This window comes from Spermophilus citellus, assembly GCF_964194105.1.
Source record: "Spermophilus citellus genome assembly, chromosome: 3".
NCBI classification, from domain to species: domain Eukaryota; kingdom Metazoa; phylum Chordata; class Mammalia; order Rodentia; family Sciuridae; genus Spermophilus; species Spermophilus citellus.
In genome coordinates this window covers 42,170,366-42,197,164 of record NC_138184.1, presented here as the reverse complement: position 1 = coordinate 42,197,164, position 26,799 = coordinate 42,170,366, and the positions used below count along the sequence as shown (strand labels likewise).

The 26,799-nt window shown below is 38.1% G+C and overlaps 1 protein-coding gene across 1 annotated transcript in view; it reads left to right on the top strand.

Moving 5' to 3' along the window:
• The window catches only part of KCNH8 (potassium voltage-gated channel subfamily H member 8), a gene marked incomplete at both ends in the record, with an annotated part of 338,632 nt that overhangs the window by 119,589 nt on the left and 192,244 nt on the right, over positions 1-26,799 (top strand). Inside the window, one exon of the mRNA XM_081287390.1 lies at positions 11,680-11,811. Within this exon, the coding sequence (XP_081143516.1) occupies positions 11,680-11,811 (132 nt within the window). The remainder of the gene's footprint in view (positions 1-11,679; positions 11,812-26,799) is intronic.

The following is a 26,799-nucleotide window of genomic DNA, read 5'->3' as shown; positions in this document are numbered from 1 at the left end:
GAGGGTTGCATGACTAAGATATTTTCTTCTTGACAACATCCTTTCAGTTTTCAACCTTTACACACATAGGAGGAGGGGCATTGTGGCATACTGGAGTTCTCTGATGGGCTGAGAAGTCAATGTTGGTTTGCATGGGAAAAAGCCAGGCAGTTCTGAGGCATCTAATTCATGAATGTGTGACTAAAGCCTAAAGGGTCAGTCATTGACATCTCTCTGCTCTGGTCTTGTGTATCGCAGATGCCTCTGGGAGGTTGGGCCAGTGCAAACACAAAGGAGGTAAGCAAGTAAGGCAGCAGCCAAGAAAGGCCAGTGTCTCCCCAGAGCACACCCGAGGATAAAGCAAGGTGCCAGCCACTTGCCATACCTCAGGAACTCCTGTGCATGTTGTTGGAGAATGTGGACAATGGAACCACTCTGAATGTGAAAAGGAGTATTTTACTTTACTTAGAAGCTCTGACATGTGATTGTCTCTCAAGGCTGAAAGAGCTCTCCAAGAAGTAGTTCAGTTGCTGGGCTTTAGCAACTTGGCTGTCTGTTCTAATGAATTCACATTTTTAGATGCATATTTGAAAACAAAAATATTGTAAAATTCCTTAATAGAAAGCACTTGGGTTTTTTTCAATTTCCAGTGTGCTACAATGAAAAAAAAAAAAAGGATGGCCATTGTGTTTGAAGAATTGAGTTCAGGTCTTCATGCAGTCACTACTGTGCTGAACGTGATTTTAGCCAAGCAGTTTAACCCTTCAATACCTAATCTTTCCTGTAAAAGGCAAACACAGATATTTATCTCTTAAAGTTGGTGAGAGAATCAGATGAAGAAAGTAAGCTATAGAAAATATAAAGAATCACATAGATGCTCATTGTAATGAGTCTTAGACTAGATTTAAATCTACCAAGCAAAGGGAAAAAAAAAAAAAAAACGCTTCCATTCCTTTGGGGCAGTGTACTTTAACTTCCGGAGCCTTCCTGGCTTTCTCTTCTGAAAAAAAAAAAAAAAAAAAAAAAGGCAAGAACAGTACTAGCATCTGCTTCAGAGACTTGTACAAGATACTGCTTGCCAAGAGCTTTCCATACTATCTGATACATGATGTGTGATCAGTAAACATTAATCGCTCTTGCAAACAACAGCATTATGATTTCAAAGTTTCAGTTTATCTTTCTATAATTAATTTCATTCTTTTGAACACAAATTTTTATAGGATTTGCTATGTTTGGACCAGGTGCTCTGCTTTGTACAAGAGAGAGTACAAGGAAAGGGGAGACATTGCTCTTACCCTCCTGCACCTAAGAGGAGGGTAAGAGAAGGAATTTCTGATCATATAATTATACCAAACTATTAGATAGTGTTATGGTTTAGACATGAGGGATCTCCCAAAAACTCATGTGTGAGACAGTGCAAGAAAGCTTAGAGATGAAATGATCCGGTTAACCTAAGCAGTGCATTAATCCTCTGAGAGGGATTAATTTAGTGGTGACTGTAGGCAGTTAGGGTGTGGCTGGAGGAGGTGGATCATTGGGGAGGGGGTGCCTTTGGGGTATATATATATATTATTCTTTTTGAGCAGAACTTTCTTTCTTTCCCTGGTGGCAGGATTCCCAACTGCTTTCCTCTACCACACCCTCTGCCTTGATGTTCTGCCTAACACTCCGGCTCAAAGCAGGGGAGTCAGACATCTAGGGACTGACTGAGACCTTTGAAACTATGAGCTCTCAAATAAAATTTTCCTCTGTAAATCATTCTCATTAGATCTTTTGGTCACAGCAGTGAAAAAGCTGACTAAAACAAGTAACTTGAAGGCAACATGCAGGGCTCTATGGGAGGTAATATCAAGGGCTTCTGATCAGGTATGGAATATAAAAAAGGCTTCATTATGGAAATAATATCGTAGTTGTATTTGGAAGAACAAATAGCAGATGACTACATGGAGGAGAGAATGAAAGCACTCTAGGCAAAGGAACCACATGTGCAAAGGTCCTGAGGTAAAAGTTCTCATTGGAGAAATGTAAAGAAGGCCACGTTACACTGGAAGGCTGGCAGCCAGGGAGCTAGAGCAGGTGGAGTGAGGCTCTGTAGACCAGGCTCAGACAATCAGAAATTAATTAAAAGAGTCCATTTGTTTTAAGATGGGAGTCATATGATGAACATTTCATTTTACAAAAGATCATTTTGCGGCCACGTGAGACAGCTAATTTCACATAAGCAATAATGGTGACTCAGACAAGTGTTTTTGGGTATGACCCGAAGACCAGCAGTGACAGCATCATCTGGGACTTGTGAGGATTGCAATTTATCCAGACCTACCCAGACCTTCTGAATCAAATCTAGGTCCGGGGCCCAGCCACCTGTGCTTTCACAAGCCTCCGGGCAATGCTCAGGAACCAGAAAGGTTGAGAGACCTGGGCTTAGTCTAGGACTTGGTCAAGGAAAACTCGAGAGTGGATTCAAAAGCAATTTTAGAGTGTTAGCCACTGGATTTGACAATATTCAATGATCTTCTTTGGTTTGAGGGAAAAGAAAGAAGTATCAGGAATGACTTTAAAATGTGCATCATCCACAGGAAACACCCTACCTAGCTTTTATACTTTCTTGGATGTGTAAGAATATATGTTTTGGGGGTTCGAGGGGGAGGAATGGCTTTAGCATGGCTTTCGATTTTCGTGTGTGTGTGTGTGTGTGTGTGTGTGTGTATGTGTGTGTGTATTTTAGCATCCAAAGATCATTGCTGATAGGATCTGAGAAGCATATTTTAAAAAATTACTATGAGTGAATATATACATGTATAATTGACTTGGGACATCTCTACGAATTGGTAATATAACCAAGTTATCACTAGAGAGCTGATTTCCTCTATGATAAGGAAAGCAATTTTTCTTGAAATCTTTACTTTCCCAGAATTCTTCACTTTAGAGTTCACTAAATTATCTTTTGAAACATCATGTTCCACTATTTAAAAAGAAAAAAGAAAAGCGCTTTGTTTCAGAAATACACTAGAACTGGAACAGCAAAGAAATCTTGTTAACAATGCTACTAAGAAAAGATACTACTAAAAGGGAAAATGTTAAACTCAGGATGTGTTTTGAGGTTAAAAAGAAAAACCCAACTATCTAAGATTGTTTCATTGTGTATAATATCTATAATGATTTAGAATGTATTCATCCCTCTCCATTCGTTTTTAGTGATTGTCAGAGTGAAAGTTTCTCTGCATGGTATTCTAATGCTTTGGCCTGACTACTTAGACTCCTTGGCCACAGTCTTCCATTATACTCCTTTAGATGCCTGATTCATATGCCTTTAGTTTTGTGATGCAGTTTACAAAGTTCTTACTTAATGCTTTAGTTCCCAAAGTAGCTTCTGTTCATGAATTTGGAAGTTAAAAACCTTGTCAGAGATCCTTCTAGATCACGTATGGCCATGCTTATTTTTCAGGTGAAGTAAAATTAAATATATTCTCATCAATCAGGAAAGGAAATAATTAGTCTTAGCCTTTATTTTGGAAGATAGGTTTGTCTGATTGGATAATCTCCTTTTACAAGGCACTGTTAATTCTGTTTAAAGAAATACTTCTGGTTCTTGCACTAACAAATAGTGCTTTGTAAATACTTTGGTAGCAGAAAGACTGGTCAAAAATTCCCAAGAGTTTAGAATGAACTCCTGGTATTCAGCAATCTATAGGCTTCCTCTTGAAGAGTTGGCAAATCATGGCCTCTGTTTGGCAGGATGAGTGTTTTTGTAAATGAAGATTTATTGCAAAACAGCCATGCTCATTAGTTTACATATCATCTATCACTATTTTAGCACTACATTGGCAGAGACAAGTACTTGAGACAGAGACCACATGAACTACGCAGCCAGAAAGTGTGTACTACCTGGCCTTTTGTAGAATTAGTTTTCTGACCTCTGAAGATGAACACCCAGATCTGTTAGATTGAATATCCAAATGGATTCCTCAATTTAGAATTTTCACATCTTAATTATACATATAGGCTTATAATGTGATTTTTTCCTGGCCTATAATCATATGGAAGCTAGTAAGAAAATGTTGTGTGCATAAATTTATTTTTCATGAAATGATGACTTTCTTGGGCTAGGTATCTGATTAGTAATGTAAAGATGAACTTGTCCGAGCTGATCCCTCACCTTGGTAACCTAAGCACCACCATGCTCCCACAGACACTGGGGTCGGTGAGGTGTCTTCTCTATTTTTGGAGAGAAGCAGTAAGTTGTGGAAGACGTCTAACTGTTTTCCTCACATGCCTGCCAAGTTGTGACTCAGGGCAATCTGGCGCAGCGTTTGCGAGTCTTCGTTGAGAGTTGAGTTTGCACAATGGAAGAAATGTTCAGTATGTTTGTTGTCTGCATATTCTTAGAAAGTGCTAAATTGTCACCTAAAACTGTAATCACATATTTATACACTGAAGAATTGTCATGCTCTGCTTAACCATTTCTTTTCGATTCTTCTTTATTTTCAATTTTCATCTCAGCACTTCTGGTTTCTTTTCCATCTCATTTACTTTATTTTCCCAACCGCTTAGAGCACAGGTTCTAATTCTGAACCTAACTGCTTAAAAAAAAGGACTTCATCAATGCTGGACTTGTTATGTCTTAGCTTCTTTTATCAATAATATATGCAAGTCAAAGTTTTCCCTTTTAGATGTCAAAACTAGATTTTTATTCCTTTCATCATTATTCCTTTGGTTAGGTTATTTATTTTTAAGGTATGAAGAAATGCATTGTGTTTTAATAGAAAGCTCACGAAACTGAGAGTTATATGATTGAGACCTAGTTCCAGTTCTTTTCACAATTTAACATTTTGACCTTAGATAGTTTCATTAACCCCTCTGCAGGATTTTCATCTTTACTATAGAGAGTTCCATCTCATCATCTCTAAGATCTTTTCTAATTCCAGCAATCTGAGATGACTTTGTGTATTTCAACTTGATATTGGATTAGGTATTTGAAATAGAATTATCCATTTTTCCAAAGTATATGTGTGATATGTTTCCTTCACTTAAAAAAAAATTAGTATTGTCATAGATCCACAAAAGACAGAGACTATTACAACACGATCTACCACCACTGACTTCAGCAAATGCTAGCAAATACTAATACTGAGCCACAGTTGTGTTCCTCTGTGGCTAAAGAATTGGTGTTACATGTGCACTAGCCTTTACTTCATGCAACTATTCAAAATGTACTCAATACTTCAAAGCTATTAACCCTAATCTTTTCAGAGCTCTTAACTAGGAGAAGTAGCTTTATATTCCTTATGCAGGTTTGGTGTGGACAGGAATCTCAGTAATCAAATGGAGATCCCAAAACTTGATGACATGCAATGTCATCTTAGCTTGGTTTTCTCCCAGTGTATCTCAACTCTCCTTTAAATACCCCACTTTTAATTACAGTTCTTTGCAAGCAACATAAATTGATTCTGATTATCTTAAGCAAAAATGGTAATTTATTGAAAGCATTGATGTAACTTAAACAAACTGAAGAAAGGGGTGAAAAAGCCAGGAAGCAGTAGTGTTCTGTGAGGCCTAGGCAGCAAGAATAACAAGGTTTCTCAGGCTTCATTGTTGAGTGAACCTCATATCTTCTTCACTTTTGATCTTGAGAAGAGGAAACACTGGTTCAGCATGGATGATAGTCCACTCCTCAGGAAGGGTTAGCCAGAGCACCAGGTTGGATAATTCTACAAAGACTGCATGCTAAGAGGTATGCTTCCTAGTGGAATTTGGTGGTGCAGTACAGGAGGAAGGAAGCACGGATGCTATTCTGACAAAGGTATGAAATGTTGACTCTACTGACTGTGACAATCATGAGAATGTGCTCTCATGGCTCAGATTACAGGAGAGTAACTGATTGACAGCCCCAACTGCTATGCTCTGAAACATCACTGTGTTGACACAGAAGTCAAATATTCCATGGGCATCTCCCAGGCAAGGAAAGAACTAAGCAAGGATGCTAAGACAGGCCTGTTTCTCATTCAGATGACCCCCACCACTTCATGGCCTTGCTGAACTTCTTAGAACTACACTGCAGTCTAAGACACCTTCATCCAGTTTTTCTTCTTTCCTGTTGTCCTTCACTTGACTTCAAACCTACATCTGTCTTCTCATGGTATGCTTCTAAGAGGACCTCCGATGATACACTAATAGGTCACTAATATTCAAAAATAATGTGAAGAAGCACTTTGTGGTTTATTCCTTAAGAATTATTACACAGTCCTACTCCCTCTTGCACATTCTCCCATACCTCTCCCTTCACCCCGCTCTTTTTCTTTTTGCTATATAGCATTTAAGACCTTCTAATGAGCTATATAATTTACCTACATATCATAGCTATAATTAATTGTTTTTCTCTCCAAGTTAGAATAAATGTACTCTCAAGGCATATGACAGGTCCATTCTGTTTTTTTCTTTGCTGGTGCAGCCAAACACCTAGAACTGTGCCAGCTACAGGAGGCAATCAATAAATGTCTATTGAATGAATGAATAACTTTATGTCCAATTGCTTGCAATATGCAATCTCTAAAATATTCTCTTTAGGGTCCTATAGATAATCTGAGAATAATAGTCTGTCTCTACCATGCTGCATCCATGTAGGCATTATGTTTATGTATTGGTACCAACAGTTATTTCCATTGCCCCGAAAAGACCATAGATTCCTCCAACTAAAGCCTTGTGCAATTAAAGAAGGTTAACTTAATCCTCAGACTCTCATTTAAATCAAGTTCTTTCTTGCTGAACAACTGCTAGTTTGATGAAATCTTAAATTGTTTTCTTAAAGTCAAGTATCAAGGGAATGAGTTTACTTCAGTGTTTTGTTCTCAGAATAGCAGCTCACAAGTAGCAATCATGAAAACAAACCTGTCAGATTAGAAATTTTTCTAATCCCTAATAATTATCAATCTCATCTGGGTACCTTTTGTCCAAGGACTCATTAAGAAGAAAGAGCCAGGGGATGTCCCAAATGCTGACTGACTGGAGCTCACTTCCCTTAGTGCTTTCTGGTCTTAGAAGAGATGAGTTTGAGGGACATTGCTGTATATCCTACAGGGAGCTGCCATGGCATACAAACCACCATCTTGGAAGCTTTCTAGGACAGCCAGAAGGTGTCCCAGAACACCAGGGGTTGGGATCAGACCAAGGCTTCGTGAATGAGACCAGAATACAGTTCTGAATATGTGAACAACCTAGGTAATGGCATAGAGAAATCGTAATTGCAAAGCTTGTGTGAGTACATCTCTTCTATCTCTACCTGGGGACTAAAAGAAGTTCCAGTGGTAGGTTTCTGATCCCACTGTCTCATCTGATACTCAGGAAAATTCAAGGATTAAAACCATGTGTACCTCAGTGAAGGATGGAGTCTAATTCTAAACCAAAATAGCCCTGAATCTCATTTCAAAAAGGGGTTCTACTCTTATTGTGGGGTTAAGAGTGGGGTTTTATTTATTATCCAAAGGTCTTATTTCACTTTTTTCCCCTTATAATAGGACATTTTAAAAATGCATGTTTCATCCTGCCCTGTAGCATGTGTAGAAAGGAGCATTCAATGAAAATGAAATTCATAGACTAAAATGTTGTTCATAGAATAGGGTCTCTTCCAGAATATTATCGTAAAGCAAAATTAAAAAATCAGACTCAGACTTGTGTGTAAATTCTGGCCTTTGACACTTATTAGCTTGTGACCCAGAAGAAAATACTACACATCTCAACTTCCACAACTGTGAAATACAGTTCAATGTGGCAAAACAATGGCTACAGCTGATCAGTGAGAAGTTTAAGTATAATGCATGCAAGGCACATGATAGATGGTCAATAAATGACAGCTATCACTAGGTCCTTGCCATGTGCATTATATTCTCGGGACCTTTTTATATGTATTGATTATTGATGTCAACTCAATTGTCCTAATTCCTCCTCTAAAACTATCCCAACTGTACTTGGGAAATCCTTTTAAGTGTAGGCAAGAATTATCTGTTTATCATGTGAACCAATTTGCTTTTTTTTTCCCCCCAAAGCAAGTAATAGCTTCACGGATCAATAATACAGTAAATAACTTGTTGAGCAAGGATGTTTAAACTATTGACTAAAGCATTTTGTGTGGGTATTTTTTTTTTTTTGGATCTCAAGTTCCCAAGGTCCTTTGTTCCTAATTAATTGAGAAATCTAAGGGGTGGAATATAAAACTCCTGGGGAGAAAAAGGGTATGTTTTATTTAAAGAAAGAGGAAACTTGAAGAAAAATGGAAAAGAGGAAAAGAAAACAAAAACTTGGCATATTCAATTCAGTTGAGCATCATTGGATCGATCCTTCCTTCCTTCCTTCCTTCCTTCCTTCCTTCCTTCCTTCCTTCCTTCCTTCCTTCCTTTCTTCCTTTCTTCTTTCCTGCCTTCCTGCCTTCCTGCCTTCCTTCTTTCTTTCCTTTCAATATCTGTTTCAACTTGTCCTTCAAATCATGGAGAATATGTTTTAAAAGGGATCTCTCCAGAAACAACACCTTGTCTCTCTTGTTGCTACTCTAATTTTTAATTTTAATTTTATGTCTTTACCCCAATCTCTAGAGACACCATAATTCTGTTCTGGTACCATTCTAGAAAATCTGAAAATAAAGATTCTGAGAAGAAAACCACAATCTCACAATCCACCACTATCAATAGGGCCTCATGCCAAGCAAATGCTCCACCACTTAGCTACACTGCAGCCCCATTTTTTAAAATACAAAAATAAATGTAACACGTTTCTTTATGAACCCCTCATTTTTCATTAAACACTGACTGCCAAGTTCAAGGAGGTCTCCAGTGGGTTCAATTCATTTCTTGTATATGGGGGTGCGGGTGTGGGGGGGAAGGCTTTACCTGATATTGCACTGAAGAACCATTACTTCCATTCCCACTTTTGGGGAGACAAACTCTTTCCCATCATGACAGCACTGTCATTAAAGAGAGTAGGATCCCTCTTGATTCAACTTCCTATACCTTTTTCTGTATCTTCAACTTTCAATATAGGTAACTCCTTGTATTGAGTTATTAAACCATGGACTTATACTGGAAATCTTACCATTCATTTCCATTTTCTGCCAAATATAATCTTATGGGGAGTGTATACAGAAAGCAAGTGAGTTGAGTCCTCTTGCAATTGTAGGTATTAGCAAATAAAATTCTCTTGTATCCTTGTTTCCCAATCAGCAAAAACAAAAAGTACCAAAATGGAGCTGTAGGATATTCCACTAGATTTAAGCTCTTGTGTAACTATTTATTCAATTCCCAAAGTACACTCTACCATATAAGGTATGAACCCTGTTTTATTCTACATCAATTGTATGTATTCATGGAAATTAGAGGTGTTATTAACTTAAATCCTGGCAGATCCTCGTTTGTTTTAGCACTCGGAGGTGGCGGGGGGAGGGCATGTGGTAATTACTGCTGCTATATACAGAAGGAGTTAAAATTGACACAAGATTTATGCCCTCTAACCCTGCCCTTAAGAATCATTCACATCTCGGAATTCAAGGCTGAGGGACTTGCTAACTGCAGCCATAACCCTGTGAGAGGTTTATTACACTGGGACTGAATTGCTCTTGACCGAAAGAAGTTGGTCATCATTGTGCTCATGGGTAGGGCAGGGAAAAGCCAACCCTGGGGAATAGCCTTGAATTATTACAGTCACACAAGGTTGAAGAATGGCATCGAGCCAGGGAGGAAGGCGTGGCAGAGAGATTGAGGAAAGCAGAGAAGGAAAGGACAAGTGAGAAAGCTAAGTGTGAAGGGTCTTGCTTTAAACCTGATTGGTAGCTTTGGGCATCTATCCTGTCTTTCTGGGAAAAGAAGCAACTGGCATATGCTTTGCTTTCTATCTTTAGAGGTACCACAAGCCAAAATTTTAAAGCAGTTTGTGTGGATAAATCTGGAGCAGCTGATCAGGAGGGGGAAAGCAAGGGAAGGAAATAGTTCTATATGTCCCTTATATTGTTTTCCTAATAAACTTTTTTGGTCATATAGGCACAGGAAATGCAGACGTCATCCTAGTTCATGCCAAATCATTATAAAATTAAAATTCAAAGAGATTCAGATCAACACACTCATTGAATTCATCAAATGTCAAGGATCACATCTAGTAATTTAAAAGACAAATTTCAAAGTAAACTTTCTGCTCTCCCAGCACATGACAGGAAGTGATCTGTGTGCAGAGAGATGATTAGAAAATATTGCTGCGTTGGCAGCTATTTCTTCAGCTTTTCACCACATTTTTGGGCTTTAGCTTCTTTCCAAAGTACATTGGTGCATCCGGGCAAAGGCTCTGCGGAGACAATAGTGAAGCTTGACTAAGTGCACCCATAAAAGAGACTTTCAGGAAAATTAATAGCTTCTGTTATGAGTTGGTCATATTCTTGCAAAGGTAATTGACAGAGAGATGCCTTAAAATGGGAACCAAATATTAGATTCAGACCACTTTCTGCATCCCACTATTATTTTCTCTAGGATCTGCTTGTTAGTTTGACCTGATGGCTCTTTTTATTTTTTATTTTATTTTTTCTTACTATAGCTATAGCATTAGCAAAAAAAGGTCCCAGCTTGAAATGGTAGCTACAGATAGAATTTTAAACAAGTGCTATTCTGGAATGATGGAGAGAACAGCATTTGCTCAGGGATATGGCTCATTTATGAGGTTTCTCCATTAGTCACAGACAGTAGAATTGATTTATCATCTCCACATTTTTAGGGTTACTTTATCCACAATAGATGTGGATGTGGGAATGTTACAATGGAGGGAACCAACTTCCAGAAAGATTAATTGACTTCCTCACAGTCACATGGCTTGTTAGTGTTGGAGCCACGCTTAGATCCAAGGTTTCGTGGAGCCTGGTGATGAAATGTTGAAATGAGATCACCCAGGCATAGATATGGTGACAGATGAATAAAAGGGAAACCATAGGTTTGAATCAAAAGAGTAAGGAAGAAATAATGACTCTGAAACTATAAGGAAGGTGTGGGGAGGCAGGCATACCTTATTACATTCCATGCACACCTCATGATATTTGTTATATTCCATGCATACTTAATGATAGCAGCATATCCTATACACATTTATTGCATATGAAGTCATCCATGCTTTTAAAGAAATACAATGGCAGCTGCAATAAAAATATGATTTTTATATCAAATGACCTCTAAATATGTCAATGAATTCATATAGTGCTCAACTAAAGAAAAAAAAAAAGACCCCATGGCTGGATGGGTACATTGGCTATGGTGAATGTCATGAAATCTAATACACTATATACAAAATAAGTCAAAAATATCAAAACTATTTCTGACTCTTATTTTTTAACTTCTGCCTTGACTTTGAAGTCAACTCCCAAATACGTGGGAATTCACTGTATTGAAGTATTTATTTTTCCATCATAGAAATGAAAGAAAATTATCTGTGAATAGATGAATGCTGTAAGCAGAAATGTCTCAGCTCAAACGAATGTTCTTGTTCAGAATACAGGAAAGCATTTCATTTGGGAATGAAGAGATACGCATTAGGCTAAATAGTTACAGAATCTGAAAACTGACACTTTAAGTTGGGAGAGAGTTATGGGATAAAAAAAAATGTAAGGGCTTTATTTTTATTAATTTTTTAATAGGAAAAACAGGAGGCAATGGCTGATTTATATTCTTATTATCATTACAGGGTCTCCGTTTTGGTGCCTACTGGATATCGTTCCTATAAAGAATGAGAAAGGAGATGTAGTACTTTTTCTGGCCTCATTCAAAGATATAACAGATACAAAAGTGAAGATTACTCCAGAAGATAAAAAAGAAGGTTTGTTCTGTTTTCAGAAAACATTGACAGATGGAGTAACATTTTGAAATTGTTTACTCAAAAACTTGAGAACGGAAAAAAATTGCCTTTTTAATAACACCAACTGATAAATATTCATAACTGTTAGCAGTCAGTATTTGGTGCATATTCCAAAATCACAGAGAGTCCCATGCATTTACATCTTTGTAAATAGAAACCAGAAGTTGATATTCCTCTGTAACTAGGATAAGGATGAGAACAGAATTTATCTCTACATAGAGATTCACATCACTTCATTGTATTATGCAAAAAGAAAAGAAAAAGAAAAAGAAATTGATAGGATAAGTGAAGTTAAAATGATGTGATTAAAAATATATTTCTTGTTTCATTTAAAGTGCCACGGCTCAAATTGTAGAAGTGCAAAAAATTTTATTTTATGTATGACATTAAGAACTCCAGTTTAGTGGCTGTTAGCATAGAATGTTACCAACAAATGTCTATCCTGTGCCTTCTAATACATAACAGTGTAATAGTTGTGTTTGAGAAACAAGCTTTGCAAATATCTTTAAACTCATGAGCTATTTATCCTGAGTTCATGTTGCTCACCTTTATATTCTGTTTATAGCTTATGAAGAAATTGCCTGCATTTAATATAAGCCAGCAAAAATAACACTAAAAATGCTGATACTGTTTGTTTTAAAAAGCAGTAGAGTAGGTGTTCTAGTAACTAGAAAAAAAAAGCTGTTTATCTTGTATTGATTTCCTATGTAGTGAGTTCTTTATTAGAACCAGCTACTTGACATTGCAACATCTGTGTTTTTTTTTAGGAGTGGATTCTTTACCTCTTTTTAAAAATGTGTGAGAGGGGCTGGGGATGTGGCTCAAGCAGTAGCGCGCTGGCCTGGCATGCGTGCGGCCCGGGTTCGATCCTCAGCACCACATACCAACAAAGATGTTGTGTCCGCCGAGAACTAAAAAATAAATATTAAAAAAAATTATCTCAAAAAAAAATTATCTCTCTCTCTCTCTCTCTCTCTCTCTCTCTCTCTCTCTCTCTCCTCTCTCACTCTCTCTTTAAAAAAAAAAGTGTGAGAGTGTTCAAAAAATATTATATCTCTTTAAATGACAACCCAAATGAAGAACTGTCACAGTTTGGTGCCCCTACTTCTGTCATTTGAAAATTTTGCAAATATATGACTTTTTCTGCATATTTGCATGAAACTGTGGCATATTTTAAATATATAAGAGAAGAACAGTCTCATATGTAAATAATTTGGGTATTAGAACAAGTGTTAATACTGTCCAATGTCAGTTCCACAAAGATAATGGGAAATCAGTGCATGCAGTTTTGGTATTTCTATTTTCTTTTGAATAGAAGAATACAAAAAGTAAGGATTCTTTGAATAAAATTATATATATTTCTATATACACACACTACACATATGTATATATGTTTTGTATATTTACATAGATGTGTGGACAAGTAGAAATATAAAACTCTCCTCTGCAGGAAATATATGGCTTGTTCCCCCCTCCCAGCTTTGAAGGGGACAGTTTAATCCAACTTTAATTGACTTTCTTTGAACATGAAAGACATGCTTAATTACACAAATTATTTAATCACCTTTGTCTTATTTCCCTCACATGTATTGATAGGGGAGAAATCGCCGTTTTGGCAGACTGCAATGGATAACAGGAGTAAAGTGTGCCTTTTCACTAAGATTTGAAAGAGCTTGGTTAAAAGTACCCTTTTCACTACCCAAGTTCTGAATCAGTTGAGAACGGAAAAAGAGTAAGGCATATTAGAGTGCAAAATATCACCCTTATTTCTGATTAAACTAATAAAACAGGAAGGGGCATATCTCTAACTGCAAGTGAGTTTCCTCCTCCGGATAAGGCAGAGGTGCCCCTCAGTCAAAAGCCGAAAAGGGGCAGGGAACAGCTCCCCAAGGGGTAAGGAACCTGGAGGGCCAAGGCAATTGCTCCCTAAAAAGGAGAAAGAAGACACCACATTATTCCTGCCCCTCTCCTCTTTCAAATGCAGAGGATTAAATTCTCCCTCTTCCCCTGAAATGAACTGAGGGAAGGAGCAGAGAGGGCAGCATATTATACTAGGAGAGCTGCCTGAATGTGAAAGGTTGCACCTGCCATTTGGGAGCAAAGGCACTGCTCAACTAATGACAATCACTAACGATTCCTAATTTCATCTTAAAAATGAGTTCTACATTTATATTAAAATATATTAAAATGTGCTTAATAATAAATAGTACCATTTTCCAGAAGAAACATGTACACTATAAAACAATTTCCTGCAAGATTTAAAGAAAAAATGGCAAACTTTAAAAATTATATTATGCAAAATGCAACTTAATAATTTAAAAAATCTGCTAGTAAACTTCTAAATCTTTTTTTTTAGTTTATAACTTCGTTCCTCAAATGACTATTATCTTATATGAGAGTAAGTATTATTTCTAATATATTCTGAATGTTCAAAAACATCTTTTGTCTAATGTGGCCTATGTATGTCCCAGAAAAGTATATAGTATTTTAGAAAGGCTAAGTAACTATGGTACGTTATCACTTTTGAAAATTATTATTTAAAAAAAAAGATTTTTTCTCTTTTGTTTTAAACTTTATTTAATGGAGGAAAACATCATTTGATGGCATATCTTGCAGGAAAAACACACCTTAATATGTGGTATTTTTAGAACTAAATAAACATTTAAAAATCATTAAGAGTTCTTGTGTAAATGGAGCAGTATTGTACCAGAAAACTCTAAATGAGCATGTGGCCTGATTTGACCCTATACTGCACCATTGAAGTTCATCTAAGTAATATAAATAAGGTTTGTGTTAATTAAATTAATTCCCTACAGAAGCCGCTATGATGGACTTTGCTTGATAGATACAAATGGTGTGAACTTCTATTTTTTTTTTTTAAATACTGGCCAAGCATGGTGGTACACATCCTATAATCCCAGCTACTCTGGAGGATGGGGCAGGAGAATCACGAGTCCGTGGTCAGCCTCAACAATTTAGCAAGACCCTGACTCAGAATAAAATTTAAAGGATTGAGGATGTAACTTAGTGGTAGAATACTTTAGTCATTAATCTCCATGTAGTTAGGGGTTGTATTTGAAATGAAGAAAAACATTTTATAGGAAGGGCTAATAACGTATGCAATACAGTGAAGACTTTCCATTAATAAACAACTGATGAAAGATTAGCACATCATGTGAAATATTCTTTGTACCTGCAGTAGCTTTCAAGTGGGCATCTGATGTGTGTTCTTACATTCATATGTGTGAGTGAGAGAAATCAGATGGGTTTTACCATCTTTTAAAATACTCTACTTTTTGCCAGGTGTGGTTGCAGATGCCCGTAATCCTGGCAGTGTGGGAGGCTGAGGAAGGAAAATCCCAAGTTTTAAGCTAGCCTCAGCACCTTAGGGAGGCCTTAAGCAACTTAGTAAAACCCTGTCTCAAAATAAAAAATAAAAAAGGGGCTAGGAATTGCTCAGGGGTTAAGAGTTGTCCCTGGGTTCAATCCCAGATAGTAATAATTAAGTAAATAAATAAATAAAAATACTCTCCCTTTTTTGACACATATATGCTTCCATTCCAAGAAAAATGTGTACACTGGTAACCACTGACTTCTGTGTCCACATCTGGCATTACTTGCTGAATGAATTTAATATAAAACTGTAAGTGTTTTTCTCTATTCATATATCCATAAGATATATTTTGACATAAATTTTGAGTCAGTGTATCAATCAGCTTGGCAACAGAGATTCTTTTCTCACTGATCTGAAGTCTTGTCTGCCATAAATAAAAGAAAGGAAGAAAGAAAACCCTGATAGCTTTTTAATATAAACAGCTGAAACAGGCACAATCTGTGTGATCACAGGTCCTCAAAAGTGGGGGAAAAATTAGCAAAAAATTCCTTGGGCCTGAAAAGAAAACAATTCTCAATTAAGCAATTTGATTGATTAAAATGTCATTAAATAAAATTAAATAGATAGAATTTTATAAATTATTTTTAAAATTTAATATAATTATAATGACTAAATAATCCAACGAATATTAAGTGAGCACCCTACCCTGCCTTCAGTATTGGCATTTGGAGATGTCAAAACAGAAGCAGTCTGTTTTGGATCTAAATCTCGGTTCAAATCCTGGTTCTACTACATGTTGGCTGTTTTGCTTTGACCTTTCATCTTCCACAACTGTGAGAAAATAAATTCCTATTGTTTAGGTTATCCAGTCTATGCTGTTCTGTTATAGCAACCTTAGTAAACATGTGATTAATAAAACAAGCATCCAAGAGGTACTTGCCTTCTTGGAAACCAAGCTTCCTCATCAGTAAAATAAGTTGTAGATTTATAAGAAATAATGCATGCAAATCTTGAGGACAGGGCACATAGAATATGCTTAATCAATCTTTGTTGCTATATTCTATATGTTTTATAAAACTAGCTAGCTTTTATTGAGACTGTGCTTCATGCTAAGTGTCTCACTTGGGTTCGTTTACTGCTTCATTTACTGCTCATTATAATCTTTTTTTAATATTTATTTTTTAGTTGTAGTTGAACACAATGCATTTATTTTATTTGTTTATTTTTATGTGGTGCTGAGGATCAAACCCAGGCCCTTGCACTTGCCAGGCAAGCACTCTACCACTAAGCCACAACCCCAGCCCCTCATTATAATCTTATGAAATATTTTTCCTAGTCCCATCAATTTCAGTACTTGACAAAGCTGATATAGTAAAAAATGCTAACACTTGGATTTTATACTCATATGATCAAGCTTCGGAACCTGCATTCTTTTCCCCAGAGCCCCTGGCCTCAAAATGTTTATAATGGTATGAGGACATAGATCCAGCAATTGCAAAATAGTATATTCAGTAAGTGACACTATAGAATGGCAAAAATGATAAACTCTTCCTGGGCAAGGGAACAGGATTGGTTGGGGGCAGTATGAAGTGGAGCAGAGTCAAAGAGAACTTCACAGGGAGAATAATACTGAAGCAAATCTTGAAAGATAAGTGGAGTATGATTGCAGGGAAGGGAATGTTAATTTCATGTGACAGAATAGCAAGTAGTGGACTTTTGTTCAGAAGAAGAATATGAAAGGGAATTGAAGTTCAACCTTAAGATAGACAGGCTGGGCATCTATCTTCAAGATCTTTTATGCCATTCTGAGGAGTCTGGGTGATGTGGAAGTAAGTGTTCTTCAGAGTTGTAACAGCCTGCCTTGACAGTGGGAAATGAAGGGAGGGGAGGACTTGGTGAATTCCAGGTTTATGATGTAAGGGCTCTTATTAGCTGAATTGTGTCCCTCCAGCCCAAATGCTTTCATTGAAGCTCCAGCCTACAGTAATTTAGTTTATGACTATAGGTTTGGAGATAGGGCTTTAAAAGAATTAATTAAGTTAAAAGGAAATCATTCAGGTGGGTCCTCATCCAATCTGACTTGTGTCCTTAAAAGAAGAAATCAAGACTTACAGAGCCACACCAGGGTGTGTAGCAGAGAGGGATGACCGGCCATGTGCACAGGATAGCTTTCATGAACCATGGGGAGAGTTCTCAAGAATCCAACCCTACTGACTCCTGGATCTTGACCTTCCATCTTCCACAGTTTTGAGAAAATAAATTCCTATTGTTTAGGTTACCCAGTCTGTGCTGTTCTGTTATAGCAGCCTTAGTAAATATGTGATTAATATGACTTTTATTCAAAAGAGAAACAAGCATCCAAGAGACATTCATGAATTGACTATTAGAAGCACCTCTTGAGGTGTCTGTGCACATTCTAGAGATGTATGGATCAGGAGATCAAGAGAGAATAATGGGTTGAACACATAAATTTGGAAGCCAACAGTGTATTGATGGTGATTCACTAAGTGATACGAATGGGATTTTGAGGGCTACCAACAGTAGCATCAAGAGGAGGGAGGACAGAGGTGAACCAAGGGTAGGACCTTAGAGCATACTAATATTTGAGGAACCAGGGAGAGAATATCAGAAAAAGAGACAGAGAAATGATGGTGAGGGGTTAGAGACAGCCAAAAGCTGTGGAGAAGTTAAGTAAGATGAAGACAGATGTGCCCACTGAATTTTGTCACTGATTGCTACTATAAAGCAGTATTAAGAGTGGTGGGAATGAAAACCAGGCAGTTTCTATAATAAAAATTTTACTAACTTTCTGACATTTTGGTGCCAGTACTTTATTACAATTAAGGAAAACCAATTGTGGCACTTTGTCATGAGATCTTAGCTCACGGTAAGCAGATTTTAATTTCAAATTATTCAAGAATCAACTGGTAAGGTCCCCTAAGACCACTTTCTGACCTTCTAATCTTGTTGAAGCCTCTGGACAAGCCAAACTGACCTGTTCACTTTCAGGAATAAAGCTCACACTCAGGTCCTCAGAATTTGCCTCATTTGGAATCTATCACCTCCCTTCATCATAAGAACCCTGCCTGTTTTCTTTATGGGCAGGTTTCCCCGAAGCCACCTAGGCCCATGGAAGCCTTCTTAGACCATCTGTGCTAAGCTGCTTGCTTCTCCCATCTCATTCTTCTTGTACTGATGTACCAAATTTCTCTTTTTTATTTTTTTCACGGTTTCCTGTTGCACCTCCTCCAGTGCCATGCAAATAATAGACACAGAGTCTTTCTTGTTAATTGTACTAAGGGATCAGTGCTTATGTACCAGTACTATGTACCAGTGCTTAACTTCTTTTAAAAGTTTCTTTCCTCTTCACTTGATTGTATGTGTTTCAACTTCCAAAATTTTTTCACAGCAGTTCGCTCATTATGCTAATTTAGTTTTCCATTTAAACCAGTTGAGTATAATAATATGTGCCTTGTTTTTCCTGGCACAGGGCCCAATGCAGTTATTTTTGTTTATTTCTTGTAGAGTGTTCCAGATCTGCTTTTGAGATGATGGTTAACACTGGGTTATTTATTATGTGGCAATAGCATCATCAGTTATCATGGAATGGGAGAATCTTAATTATTGTCTAAAAAATTGGATACTTCAAATTTGTCTTGAGAATTTAGGGGTTGATTGGCAGAGTTTTTTTGTTTTTTTTTAAGTTTCTTTTTTTATTTATTTTTAATTTTTTTTATTGATTGTTCAAAACATTACAGAGCTCATGATATATCGTCTTTCATACATTAGACTCAACTGGGTTTTGAACTCCCATTTTTACCCCCAGATACAGATTGCAGAATCACAACTGTTGCATACTCACAATATTACATAATGGCATATTAGTGACTGTTGTATTCTGCTACCTTTCCTATCCCCTACTATCCCCCCTCCCCTCCCCTCCCCTCCCATCTTCCCTCTCTACCTCCTCTGCTGTTGTTCAATTCTCTCCCCTTTTTCCCCCCCTCCCCCTTGCCCCTCATAACCTCTTATAATTTTGTGTACCATTGAAGGTCTCCTACCATTTCCATATGCTTTCCCTTCTCTCTCCCTTTCTCTCCCCCCATTCGTCTTTGTTTACTATTAGTCTTTTCCTCATGCTCTTCCTTCCTGTTCTGTTCTTAGTTGCTCTCTTTATATCAAAGAAGACATTTGGCATTTGTTTTTTAGGGCTTGGCTAGCTTCACTTAGCATAATCTGCTCTAATGCCATCCATTTCCCTGCAAATTCTATGATTTTGTCATTTCTTAGTGCTGCATAATACTCCATTGTGTATAGATGCCACATTTTTTTTATCCATTCATCTATTGAAGGGCATCTAGGTTGGTTCCACAGTCTAGCTATTGTGAATTGTGCCGCTATAATCATTGATGTGGCCGTATCCCTATAGTGCGCTCTTTTAAGGTCCTCAGGGAATAGTCCGAGAAGGGCGATAGCTGGGTCGAATGGTGGATCCATTCCCAGCTTACCCAGGAATCTCCATACTGCTTTCCAAATTGGCCTCACCATTTTGCAGTCCCACCAGCAGTGTACAAGTGTACCCTTTTCCCCACATCCTCGTCAACACTTATTGTTGTTTGACTTCATAATGGTTGCCAATCTTACTGGAGTGAGATGGTATCTTAGGGTGGTTTTGATTTGCATTTCTCTGATTGCTAGAGATGGTGAGCATTTTTTCATGTACTTGTTGATTGATTGTATGTCCTCCTCTGAGAAGTGTCTGTTCAGGTCCTTGGCCCATTTGTTGATTGGGTTGTTTGTTATCTTATTGTTTAATTTTTTGAGTTCTTTGTACATTCTGGATATTAGGGCTCTATCTGAGGTGTGAGGGGTAAAAATTTGTTCCTATGATGTAGACTCTCTATTTACCTCTTTTATTGTTTCTCTTGCTGAGAAAAAACTTTTTAGTTTAAGTAAGTCCCATTTGTTTATTCTTGTTATTAACTCTTGGGCTATGGGCGTCCTATTAAGGAATTTGGAGCCTGACCCCACTATATGTAGATCGGAGCCAACTTTTTCTTCTATCAGACGCACTGTCTCTGATTTGATATCTAGCTCCTTGATCCATTTTGAGTTAACTTTTGTGGATGGCGAGAGAAAGGGATTCAATTTCATTTTGTTGCATATGGATTTCCAGTTTTCCCAGCACCATTTGTTGAAGATGCTATCCTTCCTCCATTGCATGTTTTTAGCTCCTTTATCAAATATAAGATAGTTGTAACTTTGTGGATTAGTCTCTGTGTCCTCTATTCTGTACCATTGGTCCACCTGCCTGTTTTGGTACCAGTACCATGTTGTTTTTGTTACTAATGCTTTGTAGTACAGTTTGAACTCTGGTATCGCTATACCTCCAGATTCACTCTTCCTGCTTAGAATTGCTTTTGCTATTCTGGGTCTTTTGTCTTTCCATATGAATTTCATGATTGCTTTATATATTTCAACAAGAAATGCCATTGGGATTTTGATTGGCATCGCATTAAACCTGTAGAGAACTTTGGGTAATATCGCCATTTTGATGATGTTAGTTCTGCCTATCCATGAACAGGGTACGTTTTTCCATCTTCTGAGATCTTCTTCTCTCTCTCTCTTTAGGGTTCTGTAGTTTTCATTGTATAGATCTTTCACCTCTTTTGTTAGGTTGATTCCCAAGTATCTTATTTTCTTTGAGGATATTGTGAATGGAGTGGTTTTCCTTATTTCCATTTCAGAGGTTTTGTTGCTGATATACAGGAATGCCTTTGATTTATGCGTGTTGATTTTATAACCTGCTACTTTGCTGAATTCATTTATTAACTCTAGCAGCTTCTTTGTAGACCCTTTTGGGTCTGTTAGGTATATTATCATGTCATCCGCAAATAGCGATAATTTAATTTCTTCTTTTCCTATTTTTATGCCTTTAATTTCTTTTGTCTGTCTAATTGCTCTGGCTAGTACTTCGAGAACTAAATTGAATAGAAGTGGTGATAGAGGGCATCCCTGTCTTGTTCCAGATTTTAGAGGGAATGCCTCCAGTTTTTCTCTGTTTAGGATGATGCTAGCCTGAGGTTTAGCATATATAGCTTTTACAATGTTGAGGTAAGTTCCTGTTATCCCTAGTTTTTCTAGTGTTTTGAACATAAAGGGATGCTGTACTTTGTCAAATGCTTTTTCTGCATCTATCAAGATGATCATATGGTTCTTGTCTTTAAGTCTGTTGATGTGGTGAATAGCATTTATTGATTTCCTATATTGAACCAGCCTTGCATCCCAGGGATGAATCCTACTTGATCATGGTGCACAAGTTTTTTGATATGTTTTTGTATTCGATTCGCCAGAATTTTATTGAGAATTTTTGCATCCAAGTTCATTAGAGATATTAGTCTGTAGTTTTCTTTCTTTGAAGTGTCTTTGTCTGGTTTTGGGATCAGAGTGATGTTGGCCTCATAGAATGAATTTGGAAGAGCTCCTTCTTTTTCTATTTCTTGAAATAGCTTGAAAAGTATTGGTATTAATTCTTCTTTGAAGGTTTTGTAGAACTCCGCTGTATACCCATCCGGTCCAGGGCTTTTCTTGGTTGGTAGTCTTTTGATGGCTTCTTCTATTTCTTCCTTTGTTATTGGTCTGTTTAAATTGTGTGTGTCTTCCTATCTCAATCTGGGCAGATCATATGCCTTAAGAAATTTATCGATATCTTCACTATCTTCTATTTTATTGGAATATAGGGTTTCAAAATACTTTCTAATTATCTTCTGTATTTCTGTAGTGTCTGTTGTGATATTGCCTTTTTCATCCCGTATGTTGGTAATTTGAGTTCTCTCTCTTCTTCTCTTCGTTAGCATGGCTAAGGGCCTGTCGATCTTATTTATTTTTTCAAAGAACCAACTTTTAGTTTTATCAATTTTTTTCAATGTTTTTTTTTGTTTCAGTTTCGTTGATTTCTGCTCTAATTTTAATTATTTCTTGTCTTCTACTACATTTGCTGTTGTTTTGCTCTTCCTTTTCTAGGTTTTTGAGGTGTAGTGTGAGTTCATTTATTTGTTGGTTATTTCTTTTTTTGAGGAAAGAATCCAAGAAATGAATTTTCCTCTTAAAACTGCTTTCATTGTGTCCCATAGATTCCAGTATGTTGTGTCTGTATTATCATTTGTCTCTAAGAATTTTTTCATCTCCTCCTTTATGTCTTCTGTAACCCATTGATCATTCAGTAACATATTGTTCATTTTCCATGTGATGTAGGATTTTCCCTTCCTTCTTTTATCATTGATTTCCAATTTCATTTCATTGTGATCAGATATGGTGCATGGTATTATCTCCACGCCTTTATATTTACTAAGCGTTGCCTTATGGCATAATATATGGTCTATCTCTGAGTAGGATCCATGTGCTGCTGAGAAGAACGTGTATCCACTTGATGATGGTTGATATATTCTATATATGTCGGTTAAGTCTAGGTTATTGATTGTGCTGTTGAGTTCTATAGTTTCTTTATTCAGTTTTTGTCTAGAGGATCTGTCTAATGGCGAGAGCGGTGTGTTGAAGTCACCCATAATTATTGTGTTGTGGTCTATTTGACTCTTGAACTTGAGGAGAGTTTGTTTTATGAACGTTGCAGTTCCATTGTTTGATGCATACAAATTGATAATTGTTATGTCATGTTGGTGGATGGTTCCTTTTAACAGGATATAGTGTCCTTCTTTATCCTTCTTGATTAACTTAGGTTTAAAGTTGATTTTATTCGATATGAGTATGGCCACTCCTGCTTGCTTCCGAGGGCCATGTGAGTGGTATGATTTTTCCCAACCTTTTACCTTCAGCCTGTGTATGTCTTTTCCTCTCATATGAGTCTCTTGAAGGCAGCATATTGTTGGATTTGTTTTTTTGATCCAGGTTACTAGCCTATGTCTCTTGATTGGTGAGTTTAGGCCATTAACATTTAAGGTTACAATTGAGATATGATTTGTACTTCCAGTCATGCTTCTTTATTTATTTATTTTAGTTTGGCTGGTTTTACTTTTTGGTTATTTTCCTCCCCCTTTATTGAGACACCTCCTGCTGTTAGTTTTGGGCACTATTTTTCAATTCCTCTTCTTGTAGTATTTTGCTCAAAATGCTTTGCAGTGCTGGTTTTCTTGCTGCAAATTCTTTTAGCTTTTGTTTATCGTGAAAGATTTTAATTTCATTGTCAAACCTGAAGCTTAATTTTGCTGGATACAGTATTCTTGGTTGGAATCCATTATTTTTCAGCGTTTGAAATACATTGTTCCAGGATCTTCTCGCTTTCGAAGTCTGTGATGAGAAATCAGTCGTTAACCTAATTGGTTTACCCCTGAATGTAATCTGCCTCTTTTCTCTCGTAGCTTTTAATATTCTCTCCTTTTTCTGTACGTTGGCTATCTTCATAATTATATGTCTTGGAGTTGGTCTATTATGGTTTTGAATGTTTGGGGTCCTGTAGGCTTCCAGGATTTGGCAGTCCATTTCTTCTTTAATCTCTGGGAAGTTTTCTAGAATTATTTCATTTAATATGCTGTCCATTCCTTTGATTTGAGTCTCTGTGACTTCTTCTATCCTGATGAACCTCAAATTTGGTTTTTGTATGACATCCCATATCTCTTGAATAGATTGCTCGTGGGATTTAAGCATCTTTTCTGTGTTGACTATATTCTTTTCAGGTTGATAAACTTTGTCTTCATTATCTGATGTTCTGACTTCTACTTGATCAAGTCTGTTTGTAATATTCTCGTTTGAGTTTTTAATTTGGTTTATATTTTCCTGCAATTCTAGAATTATTGTTTGATTTTGTTTTAAGATCTCTATCTCCTGGTAGAGCTCGTTCTTTGCCATTTGAATTTGTTTGTTTAATTCGTTTTCAAAATATACTTTTATTGCTTGGACTTGCTGTCTCATGTCTTCCCTAGTATTCCTTTCCATTCGAGTTAGGTAGGCCTTGAGTTCATTCCCTATCCCTGCTTCTGATGTTTCTATGTCCTCCTGTAGAATTAAGTTGTCCTGTATTGTTTGTACTCCTTTTTTCCCTTGTTTTCTCATGTTGTCCACGTTACTTTGCAGCTCTATTTGATTGCCGTGTTTCTGCTCTCTTCTATAGGTTTGTTTTGGTTCTGTATTACTCTGTTGTTTCTTCTTTGTGTTGTTAAACTGTGCCTGCTAACGTGGATTCTGCTGGGAAGGAATTCCGACGGCCGAGCTCCAGTGACGTCAGTACTCTGCTATGACGGGGCCCCAGGCTCCTTGCTGGGGTGTCCTAATGGGGCTGTGTGACTGGACTGTCTCTGTTTGGTTTCAGCTCCCCGTCGAGGCAGGCGGGCAGTCTCCAGCCGCCCAGTATCTCAGGCAGCGGGCGGGTGAACAGTCGCCGGCGGGGGAGTGGACTTCAGCCGCCCAGTCGCGTGGGCAACGGGCTGGCTGTCACCGGTGGGCGGGCGATCTCTAGGCACTGTGTCCTGCGGTCGGTAGTCGGCGGGCGGGCGTTCTCCTACCGCCCAGTTACACGGACAGTGGGTGAACTGTCGCCGGCGGGCCTGTGGTTTCCAGCCGCCCAGTCGTGAGGGCCTGGCCTCTAGTCCCCTAGTTTCTCCTGCTAGACCAGATTTCCCCTGAGTGATGGCTCTTGGCAGTTCAAACTGTACTCTGGACCTGCAGTTTGTTGGGTGTGGAGGGTGTCTGTTGGGGACCCCGGCACTCTATTGTTTTGTTCCCGTTGTGGGGAATAGAACTGTACCGCTTCCTTCCCCCTCTGAAATCCCGTACTCAGCCTGGGGGTCAGTGCGGGCTCATCCAGCAGGATTCCACAGAATTGCAGCCACTTTTCTCCCTGCTTGCTAATTAATCTCTTCTCTGCGGCGCCCCGCCTTCTGTAGCCGTGGGGCAGGCCAGGCGAATCAGTCAGCCCGGGTCCCCAGGGTCGCACAATTGGCTATCGGGATCCCTGGCACTCTATTGTTTTGATTTTTTCTGCTTGCCCCTCCCCCAGCGCTGGCTAGACAGGTTTCGTTTTGGCTGCTGATGGGAGGGGGATTTAAAGGTCAGGTGTCTCTAGTTTTCCCCTTGTCTTTATGTGAGCTCACTCTGATACTCCCTCCCCCGGAAAGCCTAGGAGAGCCTAGGAGACACAGACCTGTGTTATTGTTGCAGTCTGTCGGAGAGTGGCGGTGGATACTTCAGCTCTCCAAGATGGTGGCCGCTGATTGCCTTGGAGGGGTTTCCGCTGTGGGGGATGGGACTGTATGGCTTCCTTCCCCGTCTGAAATCCCGTACTCAGCCCGGGGGTCAGTGCGGGCTTGGCCGGCGGGGTTCCACCGAATGGCAGCCACTTTCCTCCCTGCTTGCTAATTAATCGCTTCTCTGCGGCGAACCGCCTTCTGTAGCCACGGGGCAAGCTGGGCGAATCCGTCAGCCCGGATCTCCGTTTTTGGCAGAGTTTTTCATATGATCTTTGGTGGTAATACAAATCAAGTGCAATGGGATTTCTTGGTATTTTAATTTTGGGCAAGCAGCAGGGAGATATCATTGTCCAATACACTCACAAAAGTTTTCTATTGCATCTGCCTTTACCTACTACTTCAGAAGAAAATAATTAGATCTGCATTGCATTTAGCTCCAAGAACCTGAAACCCTGCTAATGCAAGTTTGAATGGTAAGAGCTGATTTTTCCCAGATTTTAAAATGTGTGGAGCAGAACAGCTGGTAATTGGAACAATGCCTCTGCATACTGGTGGTTGTTCAGGGTCTTCTGGGCTTTCTGCTCTGCTGTCCTTCTCATGCAGTTTTCCATGCTCATGCTTTTCACCTAAGAGTTGTAACATACCTGTTGCCCCTCTAGAAGGCACTTCTGGGTGCAAACAGTTAAAAATAAAGTGAATTACAAGAGCAAAGGAGTCTTCATATGATTTTTTAAAATTTGTTTTAATTAGTTACACATGACAGTACAGTGACCTTGCTATATCATACATTTGAGTCAGATGGGATATAATATGATTTTTTTAAGAAAAAAATATCAGCCACCTACCCCCCCCCCCCATTAGCACTTTATTGACCATGATTCTGTAACATGGCCATGGTCATTTCTAGCTGCAAGAGACTCTAGGAAATCAAACTTCTTTGGTTTGTTTATAAGCTTTTTACCTCTTAAACAGGCAAAAGAGAAAAAGATGTAGAAATGAGGTTGCATCAGTCAATCTAAAGTATCTAGCAACATATTATTTACTATTTTCTATATGCCAGACTAAATATCTATGGATCCTACAATGTAGAAGAGTGAGGGCAAATAAGTTCACTACTCAAAGCCTCAGTGTTGTGAAGAAGTGGAGGAAGAACTGAAGCCCAAGATGGTATGGTCTCAGAGTCCATATCTTTCTACCACTATGTCCCAGGGTTACCTATGAAGCAGATGGGGGAAAAATGAAAATGAGATGAACAGAAGACTGAACTTTTCTCAGTTCCTCGCCAAACACCTACATGTTCTTATCAATGAAACAACTCCTGCCCTAGTCCTGTTTGCCATTCCCATATTTCTTAAACTCCTCTTTATGCAAAGTGTGTTCCATAGGTCCTACATTATCTGCATCATCTGGGAGTTT